The sequence below is a fragment of the Leucoraja erinacea genome, chromosome 17 (assembly GCF_028641065.1).
Source record: "Leucoraja erinacea ecotype New England chromosome 17, Leri_hhj_1, whole genome shotgun sequence".
NCBI lineage: Eukaryota > Metazoa > Chordata > Chondrichthyes > Rajiformes > Rajidae > Leucoraja > Leucoraja erinaceus.
The window spans coordinates 13,089,100-13,108,592 of NC_073393.1; the positions used below are offsets into that span (position 1 = coordinate 13,089,100).

Genomic DNA, 19,493 nt, shown 5'->3' on the forward strand with positions numbered 1-19,493 from the left:
GTGATAAATTCTAAATTTGTAGGAAGATAAAACAATGAATCTGCTTCCACCTTATTAATCAAGGTCAGAGATCCTTTACAAATTGCTGAGACTGTACACTTTCTCCAGCCATCCCTGGACCTTCGCCTGGTCCCAGCCATCAGTGTTGTGTTGCACAGCAGAGCCAACAGGCCAGACCTCCAGCTGTCTCTGGCCAGGGAGGAGTACATTTTGACTACATTGATACTTAGTCTTCAGTTAGTTCAACACAAAGCAAAGAATCAGAACAACAGAGCTCATACCTGCCCCCAAAACCCTCTGGTCTGTATTACTCAGTGGGATGCCCACTATGTCATATTTGTCTTTGTTTGCTTCTCAGACGAAATAATGAAGGCAAACAGAGGCTCTGATTATATTTGGGCCAAAGATCAAGAAGCTCGGGATAAGCTTTGGCAAGCACGGCACAACGCGTGGTACGCTGCACGAGCCCTGAGGCCGGGCTGTAAGGTGAGGCAGCTTTGGCCGTCACTTCCACAATTTCAAACAAACTTTGCAGACGTGTCAAACTCACCGACAATTTCTCCCTTATTTTTGAAGGCTTATTCTACAGACGTGTGTGTTCCACTCTCAAAGCTACCTGAAATCATAGTGGCTACTAAAGATGACCTGATACAGTCAAAGCTTACAGGTTGGTGGTTGCCAAACACTTGCACCCTGGGGTCCACTGCCAATTTTAGATTAATCCCCTGGGATTGATGTGGGGCATCGCTGTTGTCACTGTTGTTCAGTATTACATTGGGACATGAGTGTTTAACTCCAGTGCACCATGTAATTCAATGTCGTGAATGAATGAACTAACGCTTTTGTTGATTTCCCAAGTCAGTGCAGAATAAGGAAACGTTTCTTCAAATGTTGCTCAGCCTTATCAAAGCATTGGTCCTTGATAAGAGTGCCAGGGTAGCCATTATAGTCTGAAGAAGGGTCTCGACCCAAAATGATACCTATTCATGTTCCCCAGAGATGCTGCCAGACCTGCTGCAGACTCCAGCAACTTGTGTCCTTCCAGTTAGTAGTCTAGTTGCTCAGGTACCTGGGAAACAGTGAAGTAAAAGATCTAAAATAATCCAAGGTAAAATGGGTACTCAAGTACTCAAGTACGTATGCATATTATCACATGTGAAACCTTTGAACATTAATTTTAAGGAAAAAACAACTTTATAACAAGTTAAAATAACTTAGTTAAGGCATTTTAATTGTTTGGGGGCATCAAAGAAATCTGAAGCTAATGGGCATCTGTTGCCAACAGAGCCGATGGCTCTGGTATTGTATTTCATTCACATGTTTAATCAATAATGTTTTATTATTAATGTTTCATGTGTCATTCCTAAATGTCACTGTATGTCATGTTGTCACTTGCGGGCGGATTTCCATGTATGTGAATACTTGGCCAATAAACTTATTCATTCATTCATTCACATCAGGGGGGGTGGATGGAGTCATACCTTGATAAGGGGAAGGTGGTAGTGGTTGTGAAGGTCACTATCCCAGCCCAAGGTGTGTGTGAGTTCTAAAATACCCCAGGTCCAATTATCTACATCAGTAACTTTCTACCAGAAGGTCAGAAGTAAAGATGTGTTCTTACAATTACACTATATTCAAATCCATTTCCTCAACAAATGAAGCAGTTGAAGCCTGAATATAACAAGACTGGGTCAACGTTGAGGCATGGGTTGATAACATTGGTGCGACACAAGTGTCAGGCAATGCCCATCTCCCACAAGAGAGAGTCTGATTATTGACCCTTGACATGCAATTTTACAGTCCAAGCCCCAGCCGTCAATTGCCAACCTTGTCCAGAATCTCATTTGGAACAATGCCGAAACCTGAAAGAGTAGATCTGGGCTTGGTATCCTATGATAAGTGATACCTCTCCTGATATGCCACAGCGTTTTCACCACCAGTAAGGCAGAAGTCAGGTGTATGATGATGGAATACGCTCCGCTTGCCAGGATGAATGTACCTCAATGTGTTGTGAGAATTTCTGCACCATCAGGATGTTGTAGCCCACTTGATTGGCACTCACCTAGACATTCGTTCACTCTAACACAAGTGTGCAGTGACTACCAGTTACTCACCCAGGCTACTGTACCATCCCCTCCCAAACTCAGGACCACTACCACCAGGAAGGATAAGGGCGGCAGGTACAAGGCTCTAGCACCATCCATACTCTTTCTTCAAACAGCACACCATCCTCATTTGGAAATAAATCACTAGTCCTTCATCGCTGGGCCTAAATCCTGGAAAGCAAGAGGAGGGACTATGGTAGTATTCAAAGACTCAGCTTCTACGGTCCTTCAAAGGAAGAAGGGTCTGAAGACTCATGATCCTCAGGAAGAAAGAAGCCTCATGTGTCTTAAATGGGCAGTCCATTATTTTAAAAATAAGCCCTAGGTGCTAGATTATCACATAAGAATTATCCCCTCCACATCGACCCTGAACCCTCAGGATCCCACATGTTTCAATCATGTACTTCTCACTCTTCTAAACTCCTAAAAGTTACACACCTGGCCTGTAAAGTCTTATTCTCTGAAAACATTCACCCATTCTGCCACAGACAGCTGTGGAGGCCAAGTCAATGGGTATTTTTAATGTGGATATTGACAGACTCTTGATTAGTAAGGGTGCCGGGCATTATGGGGAGAAGGCAGGAGAATGGGGTTGAGAGGGATGAGTATATCACCAAGAGTGAAAGGCGGAGTAGACTTGCTGGGCCAAATGGACTAATTTTGCTCCAATAACGTATGAACTTATTAGTATTGTAAACCTTCCCTGAACTGCTTCCAGAACATGAAATAAGGAGGCCAGTTGCTAAACACTTTAACTCCCCCTCCTATTCCCACACTGACCTCTCCGTCCTGGGCCTCCTCCATTGTCAGAGTAAGGCACTGTGCAAATTGGAGGAACAGCACCTCATATTTCGCTTGGGCAGCTCACACACCAGCGGTATGATTATTGACTTCTCTAACTTCAAGTAACTCTTGCTTTCCCTCTCTCTCTCTCTCTCCATTGCCCCCCTTCCCAGTTCTCCGGCCAGTCTGACTGTCCCTGATTACATTGTATCTCTGTTTGCTTTGTTGTTAACTTCTCCTAGCTAACAATGATCTGCACTCCCCTTTGATGTCTCGTTCTCACACCTTGCACTTCCTTATCTCCTCCTCCCCTGACTCTCAGTCTGAAGAAGGGTCTCGACCCGAAACGCCACCCATTCCTTCTATCCAGAGTTGACACCTGTCCTGCTGAGTTACTCCAGCATTTTGTGTCTCTCTTCAGTTTAAACCAGCATCTGCAGTTCCTTCCTACACAGGTGAGTTTTATGCATTATAATCTTGTGGCAAATGCCATATTTATCTGAGTCATGACCTCTCCTCCTAGGTAATCAATTCCCTGCAATATATGATAACATTTGTAAGCTTTTTCAGTTACTTGCTGGCTTTTTACAAATTATCTCAGAACTTTGCAATCTTTCACAATTAAGACAACTTTCTGCTTTCTTACTTCATACTTAATTTACCAGATCTACAGCTGCTCTATTAAACCTTTCTATATGCACTTGTAACCCATGTTTTTGTCCTGTTCACGACTCACTTACCTGCCTATCACGGTTGCATCAGGGAAATTTAGCAACACACATTTTGTGCTTTCATCCAAGTCATTCAAACGAGTTGTAAACCCAGATTCCACCGACCCTGGTTGTGTGGCAAATAAATTCTATTCAATTCTATTCAAAACGTTAAAGCCTAAGCTCTGATCCCAATGGCACAGTACTCACAACATCTTGCCAGCCCGTACAAGGGGCATCTATTCCCACTTTTCATTCCCTGTTCGCCAGCCAATGTTCTATTCACAACAAGATGTAGACTCGTTCACTACTCCCAGTCAAAAACCCATGAGCCCAATCCATCAACCAATGGCCAAACCAGCAGAAGGCAGTCCTTTGCTTCCAATCTGGCTACTGGCAACAAGGCAGCTGAGGAAGTGGAATGATGACCGGCAGATGGGAGAAAGGGAAAGGGGTTCATGGATGTGGAGGGGGAGGAAGACAAGAGGGAGGGCAGGACAGAGGCTCAGTAGAGAACAAGGGAGTTCAAGAGAGAAGATGGGGTGGTCTGAAAATGGGGATTGGGAGAAATGTGTTGAAGAGAGGACGAGGTGGAGCAGAGCGGGGTAATTGTGAAGGGTTATAGAAACATAGAAAATAGGTGCATGAGGAGGCCATTCAGCCCTTCGAGCCAGCATTCATTGTGATCATGGCTGATCATCCCCTATCAATAACTCGTGCCTGCCTTCTCCCCATATCCCTTGACTCCACTAGCCCCTAGAGCTCTATCTAACTCCCTCTTAAATCCATCCAGTGACTTGGCCTCCACTGCCCTCTGTGGCAGGGAATTCCATAAATGGGAGAAGTGTGAGGGTGGTGGATGGGAGGAGGTGGTTCGTTGGGTGAGGGTGAAGGAGAGATGGAGGAAGGGAAGGAGGATAGGTGAAGGGGAGAGGGCAGAGAGAGAGAAAGAGAGGTACCAAGGAAGATGGAGATGAAACCTGGAGCTCCCTGATAAACAATTGAAACCTTTGTTGGATATAAGTATAATGAGATGTGTGGTAAGAGAATGATTTGAGATACAGTATGTTCCGTGTTCTTCAATGTTTTTAAGACAAAAATGAAACATTGTCTCTAAGCATGGTCAATGACCTTGATTGGAATCTCGTTGAACTCAATGTCATCAAGGCTTCAATGTGTATCAATTTTAAATGCGTTCTTGCTTTTTCTATCCGTCTTCATTGCATTTTATGCAATCCAACTAATCAATCATCTGATTCCAATTCAAGGACCTATTGTAGGCCATGTAGGAGATGGCAACTTCCACTGTTTGATGACGATGGACCCAAGGGATAAGGATGAGGAGAGAAGGGTGAAAGAGTTTACTGACAGATTGGCCAGGTAGAGTAACTATATTTTACTTAGACCATATGCAACAGAGGATGGACAAGGTCATAGAGAACTCAGGAGACATGTGCCTCAAGCTCATTTTAACCTCATTATGCTCTCCATGCACTCCAGTTTCCTCCCTCTACCCAAAGATTAGCTGGTTGATTTGAGAATGTAAATTACACGTAGTGTGAATGTCTGGGGGGTGGGGATAGTTGATGGGCATGAGAGAGAGAATCGGTTGCAGGAAAATTAATGCGGATGAAGGCGTGGATGGGATGATGAGATTGCTCTGCCAGCCAGTATAGATGGGCTGAGTGATCTCCTTCTAGGTCATATGGATTAGCATCATGTTTATTTTCAGTCCTATACAAAAAGGTACATCATACTCGAGGTGTGATCGGATTAAAATACTGTATATATTTGACACTGTTTTGTTCAATGAATTTAGTTGTAAGCCTACATGTGCCTCACTTTGATGTTTCAGAGATTTTACATGAAGTATTGATTATAACATTCTCAGATCTCATCCAAGTACACAATGCGCCTTGTGGTTGCATTTTAAATATTAAAGTTTCACCTGCCCTCAACTGCTGGACCATTTATAGATTGGGCCACTCAAGAGATTTCATCTGCCTCTTCCTCAGACTGCCAGCCACTTTACTGACCTTGGCTTTTTTTAAACTATAAATCATCTGACAAATACCCAAGAGTCTTTGTTTTCACCAGTTTAACCCTTGCTTGAAACCTGTTTTGATGCTACACTCAGTAAATCTACAGATTGTCTTTGTTAATGTCGAGCCTATCTCCATGGAAACGCATCCTCATGAAAAGTGAAATAAATCCAATTAGGTTTTTTGGTGAATATTTCAGACGGCAATTCTTGATTTTTTTACACAAGACACCTGCGACTAGAAATTTGAAGGAGTGTAGAAATGGGCTAGAAGGATGGCAGTTTCTTCCAAGGGAGTGATTTGTGTGTGTACACGATACTCGAGGGGTCTTGCGCACAAGCAACACAATTGCCTTGCATCTTTTTACCTGGGCAATCCTTTACCATGGCGGGAACAATGGTCGCCATCAAGAAACACCACCTCAGTGGGTGGGGATGAATCAAGTAGCTGTCATTGGGAGTGATGAGGCAGATCCCAGAATTGGATCCATCATTTCTCGGTCTAATGGACAGTTATAAACATGAGTGTAGTTGGGCTCATACCTCAGGGAAGGATGATTCGCCCAGAGCACTGGAGATATCGGGTCCATTGTAGAATATCCCATTAGCAAGCTTGGAGACAGTCTCTTTAAGTAGTTCCTGCTGCACCAGCTCACACTACAGTAACCTGCAGCCTTTAAACTGGTACCAGTGATTCTGGTAAAGGCCCACACTGTCTCTCCAATGTCTATTTGTCCTCCAGTGTTGCAGCCTTGACATCAAAACTAAACATGTGGACTGTTCAGAGTTACAGAGACATAACGCAGAAACAGACCCTTCAGCCCAGTGAATGTATGCTGCCCCCTCCGGCGCCCATTTGTATGCACCCTATACTAATCCTACTTATTCGTTTTGATTTGACTTTAGTTTAGAGATACAGCCTAGAAACAGGCCCTTCAGTCCACCGAGTTATCGCCGACCTGTTCATACTAATTCTGTGTTATCCCACTTTCTCATCCATTTTCTATACACCAGGGACAATTTACAGAGACCATTTCATCTACAAACCCACATGTCTGGGATGTGGGAGGAAACTGGAGCACCTGGTGAAAGCCCACGTAGGTCGCATGAAAAATGTACAAACCCCACAAAGACAGCACCTGAGGTCAGGGTGTCCAGCGCTGCCAGGCAGTAGTTCTACCAGCTGTGCCACTGTGTTGCCTATTCTCACATTCCCAACAATCTCCCCCCAGATTTTGCCACTCTGACATAAAATGGGTAATTTACCACATGTGGATTCACCTATCAACATGCAAGTCTTGTAAAATGGGAGGAAACCAGAGCACCTGGAGGAAACCCATGGTCTATAGTATCAGGGGGGATATGCAGACAACACACACAGGGTGGAACCCAGGGCAAGGTGAGGCAGCAGATCTACAAGCTACACCATCCAATATCACTCTATCCATGTACTGGGTGAGACTTTGGTACCTCATCCACTTAAATGGGCACCTGCACTGCTTTGAACGATATTTGATTGTAAGGGATTAGCGGGCTGAATCTGATCTTCTGTTTCATTCTTACACAGGCGAGCTCTGGCCATGGATGGCACCTGTACTGGGGAACACGGCATCGGCTTGGGCAAACGGCATCTCCTGACTGAAGAAATTGGTGCTGTCGGTATGGAGGTGATGAGAGGAATTAAGGCTGCATTGGATCCAAAACAAATTATGAATCCTGGCAAAGTGGTGTAGAGCATTTGAAAGGGAATATCCTTTCTCTGGCCAGAGATTTCCACTTCCCAACAATCTGCGAGTTGGAACGTGAATGGGATTTATAAATGGACACACAGAACTTCCTTTTAAAGCCAATGCATGGGTAGTATGTTTCCCACCAAGAGTGAGTTCCTGACATTGGCTCCAACACTAAGTACATCTGCTTGACAGATAAAGTTCACTCCAGTTTTCACTCGAATAATTGATCAGTTGATTTGATGAAAAATTAAACTTTGCTTTCAAATTGTCAACTTGATGGATGCAAGACATGAACATGTTTTATAATACAGGAGCATACTTGACCAGTCCCCACTAGATGTTTCAAATGATTCTTGTTCCGGGAGAGATCAGAGGCACATTTTAATCCCCAGATGCCATTTTTTTTCCCCTTTTAGATAACAGTTTATTTTTTGATTTGGAAAATGTTTAATATATGTCATGCTCTGATTATTTTGCTCTATGTAAGAATGAAAAACAATATTGAATTACATTCCCTATTACCTCTCAGAAAATTCAGCTGTTAAACAAGAAATCATATTTCCCGTCATGAATGCAAACAATACTGCAAAATTGACGTTTAGTCAATGTTCCCATGCTGACCAAGGGCCAATCTACACCTGTCCACGTTAGGCCCATATCCCTCTAAATATTTCCAATCCCTGTACCTGTTCAAATACATTTAAAATGTTGTATAATACCTGCCTCAACTACCTGCTCGGGTAGCTCGATCCCTATAACTATCACCCTCTGTGTGAAAAAGTTACCTCTCAGGATCCTATTAACACCTTAAACCTATGTCCCCTGCTTCTTGATTCCCCTACTCTGGGTAAAAGACTCTGTGCATCTACCCTATCAATTCCCCTCACAGTCTTATACACCTCTATAAGATCACTACTCATCCTCCTGTGCTCCAAGGAATAAAGTCCGAGCCTGTGCGACCTCTCTCTGTAGTTCAGGCCCTCAAGACCTGGCAACGTCCTCATATATCTTCTCTGCACTTTTCCAGCTTGACAATATTCTTCTTGTAGTAGAGTGACCAAAACTGAAGGTGGTACTCCAAATGTGGCCTCACCATCTTGTACAATTGTAACATAACATCCCAACTTCTATACTCAATATCCTGACTGATGAAGGCCAATGTGCCAAAAGCCTTCTTGATCATTCTATCTACCTGTGACTCCGCTTTCAAAGGAACTATGTACCTACACTCCTAAATCCCTCTGGTCTACAACACTCCCCAGGGCTCTGCTACAAACTCACTGTAACTCCTACCTATGAAGCTCTCATTCTCATGGATGATCTTGAGGTCGTCCATCTGCAGCTCTGGTGCTCTAATGCTACACTTGAACACAATTGCCACAAGTGTCGACACTAGCAGTTACCCTGATTTCCCACATCCAGCAGCAGGAATATTGCACCATTCAACCGACCAGCACTACTCTGCTAAAACCAAGAGAAAGAAAAGCACAATAATCACACAGGAAACAGCAGGCTGTATCTCTACCTCATGTCCCCCTCAGCTCAGCCTCCTCACCGAAGCCTCTCGAGCCAAAGCCCAATACTTACCATCCCACAGCAATTCTCCATGCAGTTTCTTTCCCAACATGGCCGCTCGCAAGAGACCCCTGCGTGACACATCTTCTTCTTGTTTCTTCTCCTTTCCCCTGTGACCTCCAGCCCAATCACCCCTCTCCTGCCTTATTTAAAGGCACGTTCTAAAAGGCAACCAGGATACTTTGAGTATCGGTGGAACGATCACAGAAGCAAGGTACAGCACTTAAATGGCAGAAATGTATTAGACAGTACGTGCAGGAGTAGGCCATTTGGCCCTTCGAGCCAGCACCACCGGATTGTGGGCTGTGTACCAGGGTTTTGAGTTTCCACCAGCAAGGAAGTTCAGACTATCTCCTCAAATGGTTGGTAATGTCAGTCTCTGGTGTGGACAAGTGCTGAAAGGTTCTGCTTGTGCCTGGAGGGCCACATGGCATTGCGCAACACAGATTTCCCAAAGTAAAACTCTCGAGCCAAAGCTTAACACCTACTACAGTTATTTACTACACTCACGAGGTGTTCCTGGATTTGGAGAATCTAAGCACAGGTGTCTTGTGCAACATTAACTCAATTAAAATGGAGAAACTGAAAATTATAGGAAGCAAATGTCTTCCATTGTGTTTATGAACTCGACCAATTGAAAACCGAGCAACACCAACTAATAATTTTCTTTCAGAGTCAATTGTTGCATTTGGCAATGTTGGAAATGGCATAAAGAATATGGCTATGCATAAAGCAAAATTCCTGTTAAAATTACTGGAGAAGTGACATTGCGTGGGATGGGAATTGGTCAGCAATGAGTGAAATGAATCAGGGTCCTGGAATGAAATTACTTTTAAATTAATCTGGAAGATCTGATATGTTCCTGCCTTGTTGCACAATTTAATAAACTGGAACATCTGATATATAGTGATCTTGCATAGACAGCGTCACACATGACAATATCCAATGCCAATCCTGAATCGTTCGTAAATTTAATTATTTTAAATCCAAATCTGTTAAAAATGGTGTAAAACGCCACGTGCTGGAGTAATTCATCGGGTCAAGCAACATCGAGGCAGGGAATGGACAGGCAGCGTTTCGGGTCATGACTTCTTCAGACTGAAGATGATGACTCGCTGAGTCCCACCAGCACATTGTGTTTTGCTGAAGAGTCCAGCATCTGCAGTTCCTTGTGTCTACAGTTAAAATTGTACAAACCTGGCACAATAAACTTTAATTTCTGAATCAAAGTATACTGAAATATTTTTTTGCACACAGGTAATGAAGTCAGTTCATAGGTTCACAAGTCATAGAAGCAGAAGTAGACTATTCAGCCCATTGAGTCTACTCCACCATTCAAACATGGCTGATCTATCTTCCATCTCAACCCCATTCCCCTGCCTTCTCCCCATAACTCTTGACACCCTTACTAAATAAGTATCTATATCCAGGGCTGCCAGTTGGCCCAGTGGGAGGTGAGCTGGGATTAGCTGAAGAATTCAAATTCCTTGAAATTTGCAGAATAGTGAAAGGCAATGGAATTCTTCAACCAACCCCAGGTCAACTCCTGCCGGTTCAACCAACAGCTTCGGACCAACAACCCCACCGGCCCCAGGCCCACAACCAGCACAGAGAAGAAGCAGCAACTCCAGCCTAACCCCACTCCCCGACGGGCCGGGGACCGCCAGCGGCCAACCCTCCCGGCGCCGGCGAAAGCCGAGCACCAGCCGTACACACAAAGCACTGCAGCAACTCAGCCTCTTCACAGCGCCGGCTGCAAGCCCGGCCCGACACCTCCGGCCCCCCTGGACAGGGACGGCCCAGCAGCAACACAACAGACCCGGGCCCGGCACCGACGAGCACGATCTCACTCTCTCACCAAAGCATAAAGCAATAAAAACAACAAAATAATCTTAGCTTTTAACAAAGGAACAATAAATACAACAATTTCATAGTTTGAACGCAGTATTTTCTCACCGGGAAGAATCAGAGCTGAAAAAACTGAAGAAATGAAGGTCCACTGCTCTCCAGGACTGTTTATGCATCGTGACCTTTGACTTGGGCATGCGCAGTCGGAATACCAAACTCACTTATTGCAGCCATCTTTAGATTATGCTTGTTTTGGGGGCTAGTCCCCTTCAGTTTTCTCTTCAGCATATAAATGGCATGCTCAATTGGCTTGAGATCGGGTGATTGACTTGGCCACTCAAGAATTGACCATTTTTTAGCTTTGAAAAACTCCTTTGTTGCAATGTTTGGGATCATTGTCTGGCTGTAAAATGAACCGCCAGCCAATGAGTTTTGAGGCATTTGTTTGAACTTGAGCAGATAGGATGTGTCTATACAGGTCAGAATTCATTATGTTACTACCATCAGCAGTTGTATCATCAATGAAGATAAGTGAGCCAGTACCTTCAGCAGCCATACATGCCCAGGGCACAAAACCCCCACCACCGTGTTTCACAGATGAGGTGGTATGCTTTGGATCTTGGGCAGTTCCTTCTCTCCGCTGTACTTTGATCTTGCCATCACTCTGAAATAAGTTAATCTTCGTCTCATCTGTCCACAAGACCTTTTTCCAGAACTGTGGTTGTTCTTTTAAGTACTTCTTGGCAAACTGTAACTCTTATTTTTGCGGCTAACCAGTCATTTGCATCTTGCAGTGTAGCCTCTGTATTTCTGTTCATGAAGTCTTCTGCGGACAGTGGTCATTGACAAATCCACACCTGGAGAGTGTTTCTGATTTGTCGGACAGGTGTTTGTGGATTTTTCTTTATTATAGAGAGAATTCTTCTGTCATCAACTGTGGAGGTCTTCCTTGTCCTGCCAGTCCTTTTACGATTAGTAAGCTCACCAGAGGTCTCTTTCTCCTTAATGATATTCCAAACAGTTGATTTTGGTAAGCCTAAGGTTTGTTCGGCTGATGTCTCTAACAGTTTTATTCTTGTTTCTCAGTCTCATAATGGCTTCTTTGACTTTCATTGGCATAACTTTGGTCCTCATGTTGATAAACAGCAATAAAAGTTTCCAAACTTGATGGAAAGACTGGAGGAAACACTCGGCACTGAGAGCTCTCTTATACCTACATTAGGGAGGCAACTAGAAACATTGAAAATAGGTGCAGGAGTAGGCCATTCGGCCCTTCGAGCCTGCACCACCATTCAATATGATCATGGCTGATCATCCAACTCAGTATCCTGTACCTTTGATTACCTGTAATTAAACACACCTGAGCAATTACAAACACCTGTGAAGCCATGTGTCCCAAACATTATGGTGCCCTGAAATGGGGGGGGGGGGGGGGACTATGTATAAACACAGCTGTAATTTCTACATCGTGAAACCAAAATATATAAAAATATCCTTTAATAAAATCTGACAATGTGCACTTTAACCATGTGTGAATTTTTCTATTACAAATCTCAAATTGTGGAGTACAGAGGCAAATACATAAATGACGGGTCTTTTATTAAACATTATGGGGGGCACTGTAAACCTGGAACATGTATTGGGATGCTCAGTGAAGGACTTGAGCCAACAAAGTCCAAGTGCTGCCACTAATGAGACAGACTATGTTTACGTGCAGGCTCATAACTAAAAACCACAGGTAACTCTGCCGCTGGTCCATCTTAGCACAACAATAGACACGGTAGCAAACATCAAGTGTGTCGAAGCTGAAAAGAATCCACAGGCCGACACATTATTTCCAATCTACTGTCAATATAAAAGCATCTTAGCTACATAGAAATGTACAACTGTTTCACCTGGAGAAGAGTTTTTATATTTTGCTCACAAGGATAGCACAGTCCATGCTCCACATCTCACCATCCTCCCTTTGCCAATTTAGTAAATGCAAGAGCAAAGATCCATATTCAATGCAGTTTACACTATATATGGAAATGATTGCCTGGAAGTTCAATTGTATGATTGTGTTTTTCAGCAGTGTGCAATGGGAAAATATAATACCTTTATCTCACAATGAAAAATCACCTTCCTAAATATTGCAATGAAAGATCAACTCTCTCAGATTCTCCTACATTAGGAATAATTTACCTATTCATTAACCTACCAATCAGCACATCTGTGAGAAGTAGGAAACCTGAGCACCCACATCTTGCCACAGAGTGAACAAGATTGAGACAAAAAGCTGGAGTAACTCAGTGGTCAGGCAGCATCCCTGGAGAAAAGGAAAAGGTGGCATTTTGGTCGAGACCGTTCAGACTGAGAGTCAGGAGAAAGAGAGAACTGAACCTGGAGCCTTGGAACAGTAAAGCAGCAGCACCACCCGTAGCACTGCAGTGCTTCCTTTGTAGTACTTAATATTAGCTGCCAAATAATTGATCAATTTTATTTAAATTACTCATTTTCATACAGATTTAATGTAACTGAATGGCTTACGAGATCAAACACAAAGTGCTGGAGTAACTCAGCTGCGAAAGCAGCATTTCTAGTGGACATGGATAAGTGACATTTCATGTTGGGCCCCTTCAGACTGGTTGCAGTAGGGGGGAGAAACCTAGAGAAGAAAGGTGGAGTAGAACTAAGCCTGGTAAGTGATGGGTGCACACAGGTGAGGGAGGGTTGATTGGCTAGAGATGAAAAGGAGACAAGGGTGTTAGATAGGGAGAATTGAAAAATGAAGTGGAAGCAGAAGGTCGAGAGGGGTGGGATTATTGGAGAAATAAGTTTGGAGGGGCACTGGAAAGGTACTGGGGGAAGGGGGGGTATCAGTTAAAATGAGAGAATTCAATGTTCATACCATTGGGGAGGAAATCGGAGCTCCCGGAAAAAACCTACGCTGGTCACGAGGAGAACGTACACTCTCATAACAGACAGCACCCATAGTCACGATCAAACCCGGGGGTCTCTACTCCTGCACCATGGTGCCACCCACCTCGAAACTATCCAACCTGAGCAGAAAGTTGGTCAGTATTTCCCTGACATTTACAACTGTATATGTTTTAAGATTATCATTCATGCTTGTAAACTCCAGTGACTGCAGGCCATTCTTAATCCATACACTCTGAGGAATCACTTTAATGAATCTTTAAACTTTGAGGAGAAAATCTCTTTCCTTTGGTCTGGAGATCAAAACCAGACGCAGAACTTCAATCTTTATCTCAACACTCACCCTGTTTAACTGCAACAAAATATCCCCTTTTACACCACTCACCTTGTTATGAAGCTCCATGTAGCATTTGCCTTCCTGTTTACATATTGTACCTGCATGTTAACTTAATGAATACTGAACTATGAACACCAATATTTGACCTTGTTCAAATCCTTCAATAATATTCTGCTTTGCTATTCTCACACCACATTATGTCGCCTCCACCACCTTCATGCCCAATCACGTATCCATCCAGTCTAGGTCACTTTGCTTCCTCCTCACAGCTCACTTTCCCACCAAACATTATATAAATTATAAACTCAGGTATGTCAAACATTGCTTCTTCACAATAGTCAGCAACATAAAATATTGATCAGCTGAGAGTACAATTTAGATCCAACCTTCTAATCTGAAATTTAAAAAATGTTATTTTCTATTCTATACATACTAATATATTAGCCACTATAATTTCAATAATTACGCCACTGTTAAGAACCTATCTGTTCAGCTTCACTAAAACCCTCTGCTCACTCACACAGATCTTAGTCTCAAATTGCCCTGACAGGCATGTTTACATGCTCCAGCTTGCTGTCAGATTCCATCAGCAGCTTTCTAAAAATCAATGAAAAATTGCTCAATCGTTCCTTGTTTGACTAATTTATCCACTTTTTCTTTAAACTAATATAAAACTCACATTCTGCTTTCTTTCTTTCTCAAAGAGTGTATTGATCTGATTTACCGGCGTCTGATATTCCAGACGTCACTGGTCCAGCATATAAATTCAGAAAATCTCTCAAAAGTCCGTCGTTGTGTAATGCCTCGCTGAGACTGTCCGGATTCCAAAGGGCATACACGTTGTTGTCCTGTACTTTTCAGGATAGCATGCTCTCTATTTAACTTGGATCAGCGGGAAGCATGTGGTAGTCATGTAAAGCTGCTCTTCCCTCGAGTACTGCCAACAGCAATGCTCATTTTCCCCTCTGGCGATGAAAGACTTCTGGACTTTTGTAACCCTGCTGTCAGTTCTTTCATACCCAGACTCTTTTATTATAATCAAAACCATGTCTTTGCAATTCAGTTCAATGTATTTTCAGTCACTTTTTCTTTAGCCCTGTGTTATTTCCCTTGACTTTCCTTGTTCTGGTGGCACATGCCGTGATTGTAGTATGGATATCATTCTGTTGCTTTACTCTTTGTCATTCTTCAGCTGAGCCAGGATTTCTTAAGTAACACTGTTTTGTTCTCCTTAGAGTGAGTAACTTTAATAGTTTTTTGGTTAACAATGTATTTGAAAGCAATGTTACTGAAATCACTCATTCTCCACCCCATTACAGGACCTCTCAATTCCTTACCGAGTCTCTTTTTTGGCCCATTCTTACCCAACAGAAAATGTTGACAAACGCAGCAGATCAGGCTGATCTGATGCATTTTCCACCCTTTGATTTTATTTCAGATTTCCAGCATTTGCAGTTTGTTTCACTTACCTAATTGTTATTTACTACCAACAACTACCAGAGCTGAAACATTACTACAGGCGTTGTCTGTACAGAGTTTGCATGTTCTCCCTGTGACTGCATGGATTTTCTCTGGGTGCTCTGGTTTCTTCCCACATTCCAAAAGACATGCAGGTTTGTAGGTTAATTGGCTTCTGTAAATTGCCCCTAGTGTGTAGGATAGAACTAGCGCACAGGTGATCTGCGGGGATTCAGTGGGCTGATGGGCCTGTTTCCATGCTGCATCACTAAACTAAATCAAATGCCCCCGCCCTCGGGCTCCTCCTTCTCCCTTTTTCCTTCCTTCTCCCCCCCACCCCCCATCAGTCTGAAGAAGGGTTTCGGCCCGAAACGTCGCCTATTTCCTTCGCTCCATAGATGCTGCTGCACCCGCTGAGTTTCTCCAGCATTTTTGTGTACCTTAAATCAAATGCCTGCCCTCTATTTACTTCCACCAATGTTAGCTGACCTGATGTGTTGCTCCAATATATTATTTAGCTGATGCCATTAAACACAGTGAGTATTTTTAGTATCTGTAGATGCTGGAAACCACGTTGCAAAGACTTTTGGGGAATTTGAAGAGTTAGCAAAAGTGTAAATAATTATTCAAAGAGTAAAAATGAGCATGAAAGGTGTAAATGGTTAAGCTTCCTAATGGAAGTCATAGTCCCATGTTTTAGATTGCAAGTCTGCTAGGAGTTCGGAGAGCTAGTATGACGTTTACTAATTTGAAAAAAAAATTGTTGGAATTTCATGTCTGTATCAGATTACCTACCCTCTCTCACATTCAGTACTTGAAGTCTAAAATCAAGCGCTGTGTGGAATAACTAAAATAATACCTAACCCATCCAATCCTAGATTGTGTAATAGATATAAAGTATGGTTTCATGGAATACCAAATATCAGGTCATTGATGAAATCTTCCACTTGTATCTGGTCCCATCCTGGGGATTAGCTCTCAGCAACTAGTTTTATCCCACTAAAGCTCGACTTGCATCTTCCAATTAAGATTCGCTACAACATGGTGGGTGAGGGCACATTTGTCCAACCTGCCACAGGAGCAATGAACCATCTGACCCTCGGAGCTCATCAAATCCAGGCATTTATCCTTTGCTAATTCCCAATTGCTAGCCCATTTGGGTTTTAAATCCATCTTTGCATTCAGTCAGATGCATGATAGCATAAATACTTCAATACTTAGCAACCAGTATCCTATTTTAGGATTCAACAAAACTATAAAAGTTTAAATTGGGCAGTAAATCTGCACTACTTGTGCTGAGTGTTCAGTAAATTGCACTCGTATTCCATATTGGCCAGTTTGATGAAGGTTGCGATGAAATGCACAATTGTTCTCATGAGGACATCATTAAATTGACTCTTGACTTGACTTGACTCTTGAGGAATAGACTATTTTATCATTCTATCTGTGGAATGGATTTCCAAGCCTATGACAACTACCACCAAAAATGACCAGCAGGCGTATGGGACCACACCTCCTTAAGATTTCTCTCCAAGTCGAACAACATCCTGACTTTAAAATATATTACCCGGACCTTCAGTATATGTCCGAAATCCCAAAACGCCGCTTCCAACATTATTGTGGCAAGTATTCAGAATGATTGCAAGCAGCTCAAAGCAGAAGGAGGATTGGATACAGGTCATTCAAGACCACCACCTGCTTAAAGCCACTTAAGGATGGGCAGTAAATGTCAGCAACTCCCAGATCCAAAGCAGGAATAACCCCCCTTGGTGTCACGTTTAACGCTGGCCTGCTGATTGGGGATTTTATGTCAGCACACTTGGCCCTTAAGTGTGAACTGTATCCCATACCACTTTATAGAAGATATCCACTGCTGTGCTAGTAATCAGGCGCTATTCCTTCCTATCTGCTGGCACTCCCCTTGCAATGGTTTGTTCCAGGGCTCAGTGTGAAGTGGTTGCCCATGGGGGCTGAATCTGGTTGGGGCAAAGAGTGCAACTGCTCAGCCCTAACAGGCAATGGATGAGCTCAGAGGTTTAATCTCCACCCCTCTCCTTTGGTTGCACGGTGTTCCCCAATCGTGACATCCTTCCACAGTTGCTCCTTTTAGCCTGCCCTACACTCGTCCTCACAGGCATCATCTCCATACTGAGCCCTGTGATAACTCCATGCTGGATTCACACTGGCTTACTGGCACCTGGGGTCCCAACAAAGCAGCAGGATGGGCAGGAATAGCACCAGGTTCCTGGCTCAGCAGCATTACCTGTGTAACACAGCCCTCAGTGAAATGCTAAAATGGCCCCTTTAGCATTGATACCACTGTGGCTTTTTATCCTGGGAATGCTTTCTGTGCACTGGCGCAAGACCAATGAAAAAAACCCCACCTTGGATAAGTGAAATTAACTTATAGTTGAGCAATAACCTCAAATGGTTCTCATATCACAAACCAGAAAAACTTATTGATGCAATTGTCATTTTTGTTTAGAGACAGTCATTTTAGTAATTAGGTGCCTTCTAATTAGCTGCTAGGTTCTTGCAGATTACCCTCCTCATTAACATGTCATCCAGTGCATTGCACAGTTCGCTAGCTCTGAAAGGGGGTGACATCTATGTAAAAAAAAACACAGCAACTGGGATTTCACTGGTGTTATGCAAGGGTGAGAGTTAGCCTTGACTCTCATATCTATATATTAAAAAAACTCTTTGCAAAGGGTCAATAAATGTTTGTTCCTGCGATGTCCCTCATCCCGTAACCTTCATCATCCAGAAGACCCCAATGACCATTACGTATCATCAAGCCCTTTTCTACTTGTCAGAGCAGATCTCCAACCCCAACAGAAACACATCAAAGTCTTACCTCAGGAATTCAGAGCTTCTGATGAAAGCCTGTTCTGTAGATCCACTTTTCCATTGAGAATTCCTCGGCCCCTCCAGGAATCCTGTGGTCAGAAAAACCTGGAAGATAGAATTTCCCTCGAGTCTTCCCAAATTTAGGACAGTCCTAATCAAACGCAAATTAAATTGAACATGCTAGAAATACTCATCAGATCAACCAACATCTGAATAGTTAATGTTTTAGGTCAATGACCCATCACTGGAACTAATTAGTATACTTGTTTGGTGGTAGCAGCCAGTGAGGAGCACGGAGGGGAAAGGTAGGAGGTCAGCGTCAAGGGAGATTCGGGGTTCGGGTGGGTATTGGAGCGAGTGGGATTAATGGAAGTGGTGGACGTTGGCATGTGGAGCTTGGTGACTCTGTTGGATTTGGAGTTTGGATTATATCAGGAGAGAAACAAACGACCAATTGTGAGATTGGAACGGGGTGAGCTGCAACCCTACCAGCCTGACCTGGGCTCTCTACCACCAAAGACAAAGGCAGTGGCTATCAGTGAGGCATGGTGGCGGGCAGCTGAGAGCTTTGCCTGGGCTGATTGTCTGCCCCTCTTCCTGTCTTATGTCCATGCCCGAGTGCCTCTGGAGAGGGAGCACTGTGTCAACGGGACCTTGGTCTCTTTCCAGGACTGCTAGACAACACAGGATCATCACTGGGTCTCGGATGATACAAATTTTCTTCTTTGGTACTTATCCGTATATACGTTTGCTGGATTGATGTTTTTCTTTAAGAATGGTGTTTTGGTTGTCATTTTGACTCTGAAAAAAGATATCTTTAAGGTAAAGGACAAAGGCACCAGGTGCGAAGAAACACCACTTGCATGTTCTCTCCAAATCACGCACCACCCTGACTCGAGAATGTGTCATTGGCCCCTCAGCATTGCTGGGTCAAAATCCCATAACTTCTACCCCCAAAAAACAGTGGAGATGTCTTCACTAGAAGGGCTGCGTTGGTTTAAGGCAGGGGCTCACCACCACCTTCTCAAGGACGGTCAGGGATGGACAATAAACTTTAGGCAATTCCCCAAAAATGAATCAACAAAGTGTTCCATTGTCTCATTCAGAGAGGACAGTGCAGTCAATGGCCAAATG

At 43.4% G+C, this 19,493-nt stretch overlaps 1 protein-coding gene across 2 annotated transcripts in view; it reads left to right on the plus strand.

The window, feature by feature from the left end:
• The window catches only part of ldhd (lactate dehydrogenase D), a 35,661-nt gene extending 25,485 nt beyond the window's left edge, over positions 1 to 10,176 (plus strand). Inside the window, exons 8-11 of one of the 2 annotated variants that reach the window (XM_055648575.1) lie at positions 359 to 486; positions 577 to 667; positions 4,867 to 4,978; positions 7,207 to 10,176. In XM_055648575.1, the coding sequence (XP_055504550.1) occupies positions 359 to 486; positions 577 to 667; positions 4,867 to 4,978; positions 7,207 to 7,372 (497 nt within the window). In that variant the 3' untranslated portion in view covers positions 7,373 to 10,176. The remainder of the gene's footprint in view (positions 1 to 358; positions 487 to 576; positions 668 to 4,866; positions 4,979 to 7,206) is intronic. The other variant, XM_055648576.1, reaches the window with a different exon arrangement.
• Positions 10,177 to 19,493: the final 9,317 nt, after the last annotated feature.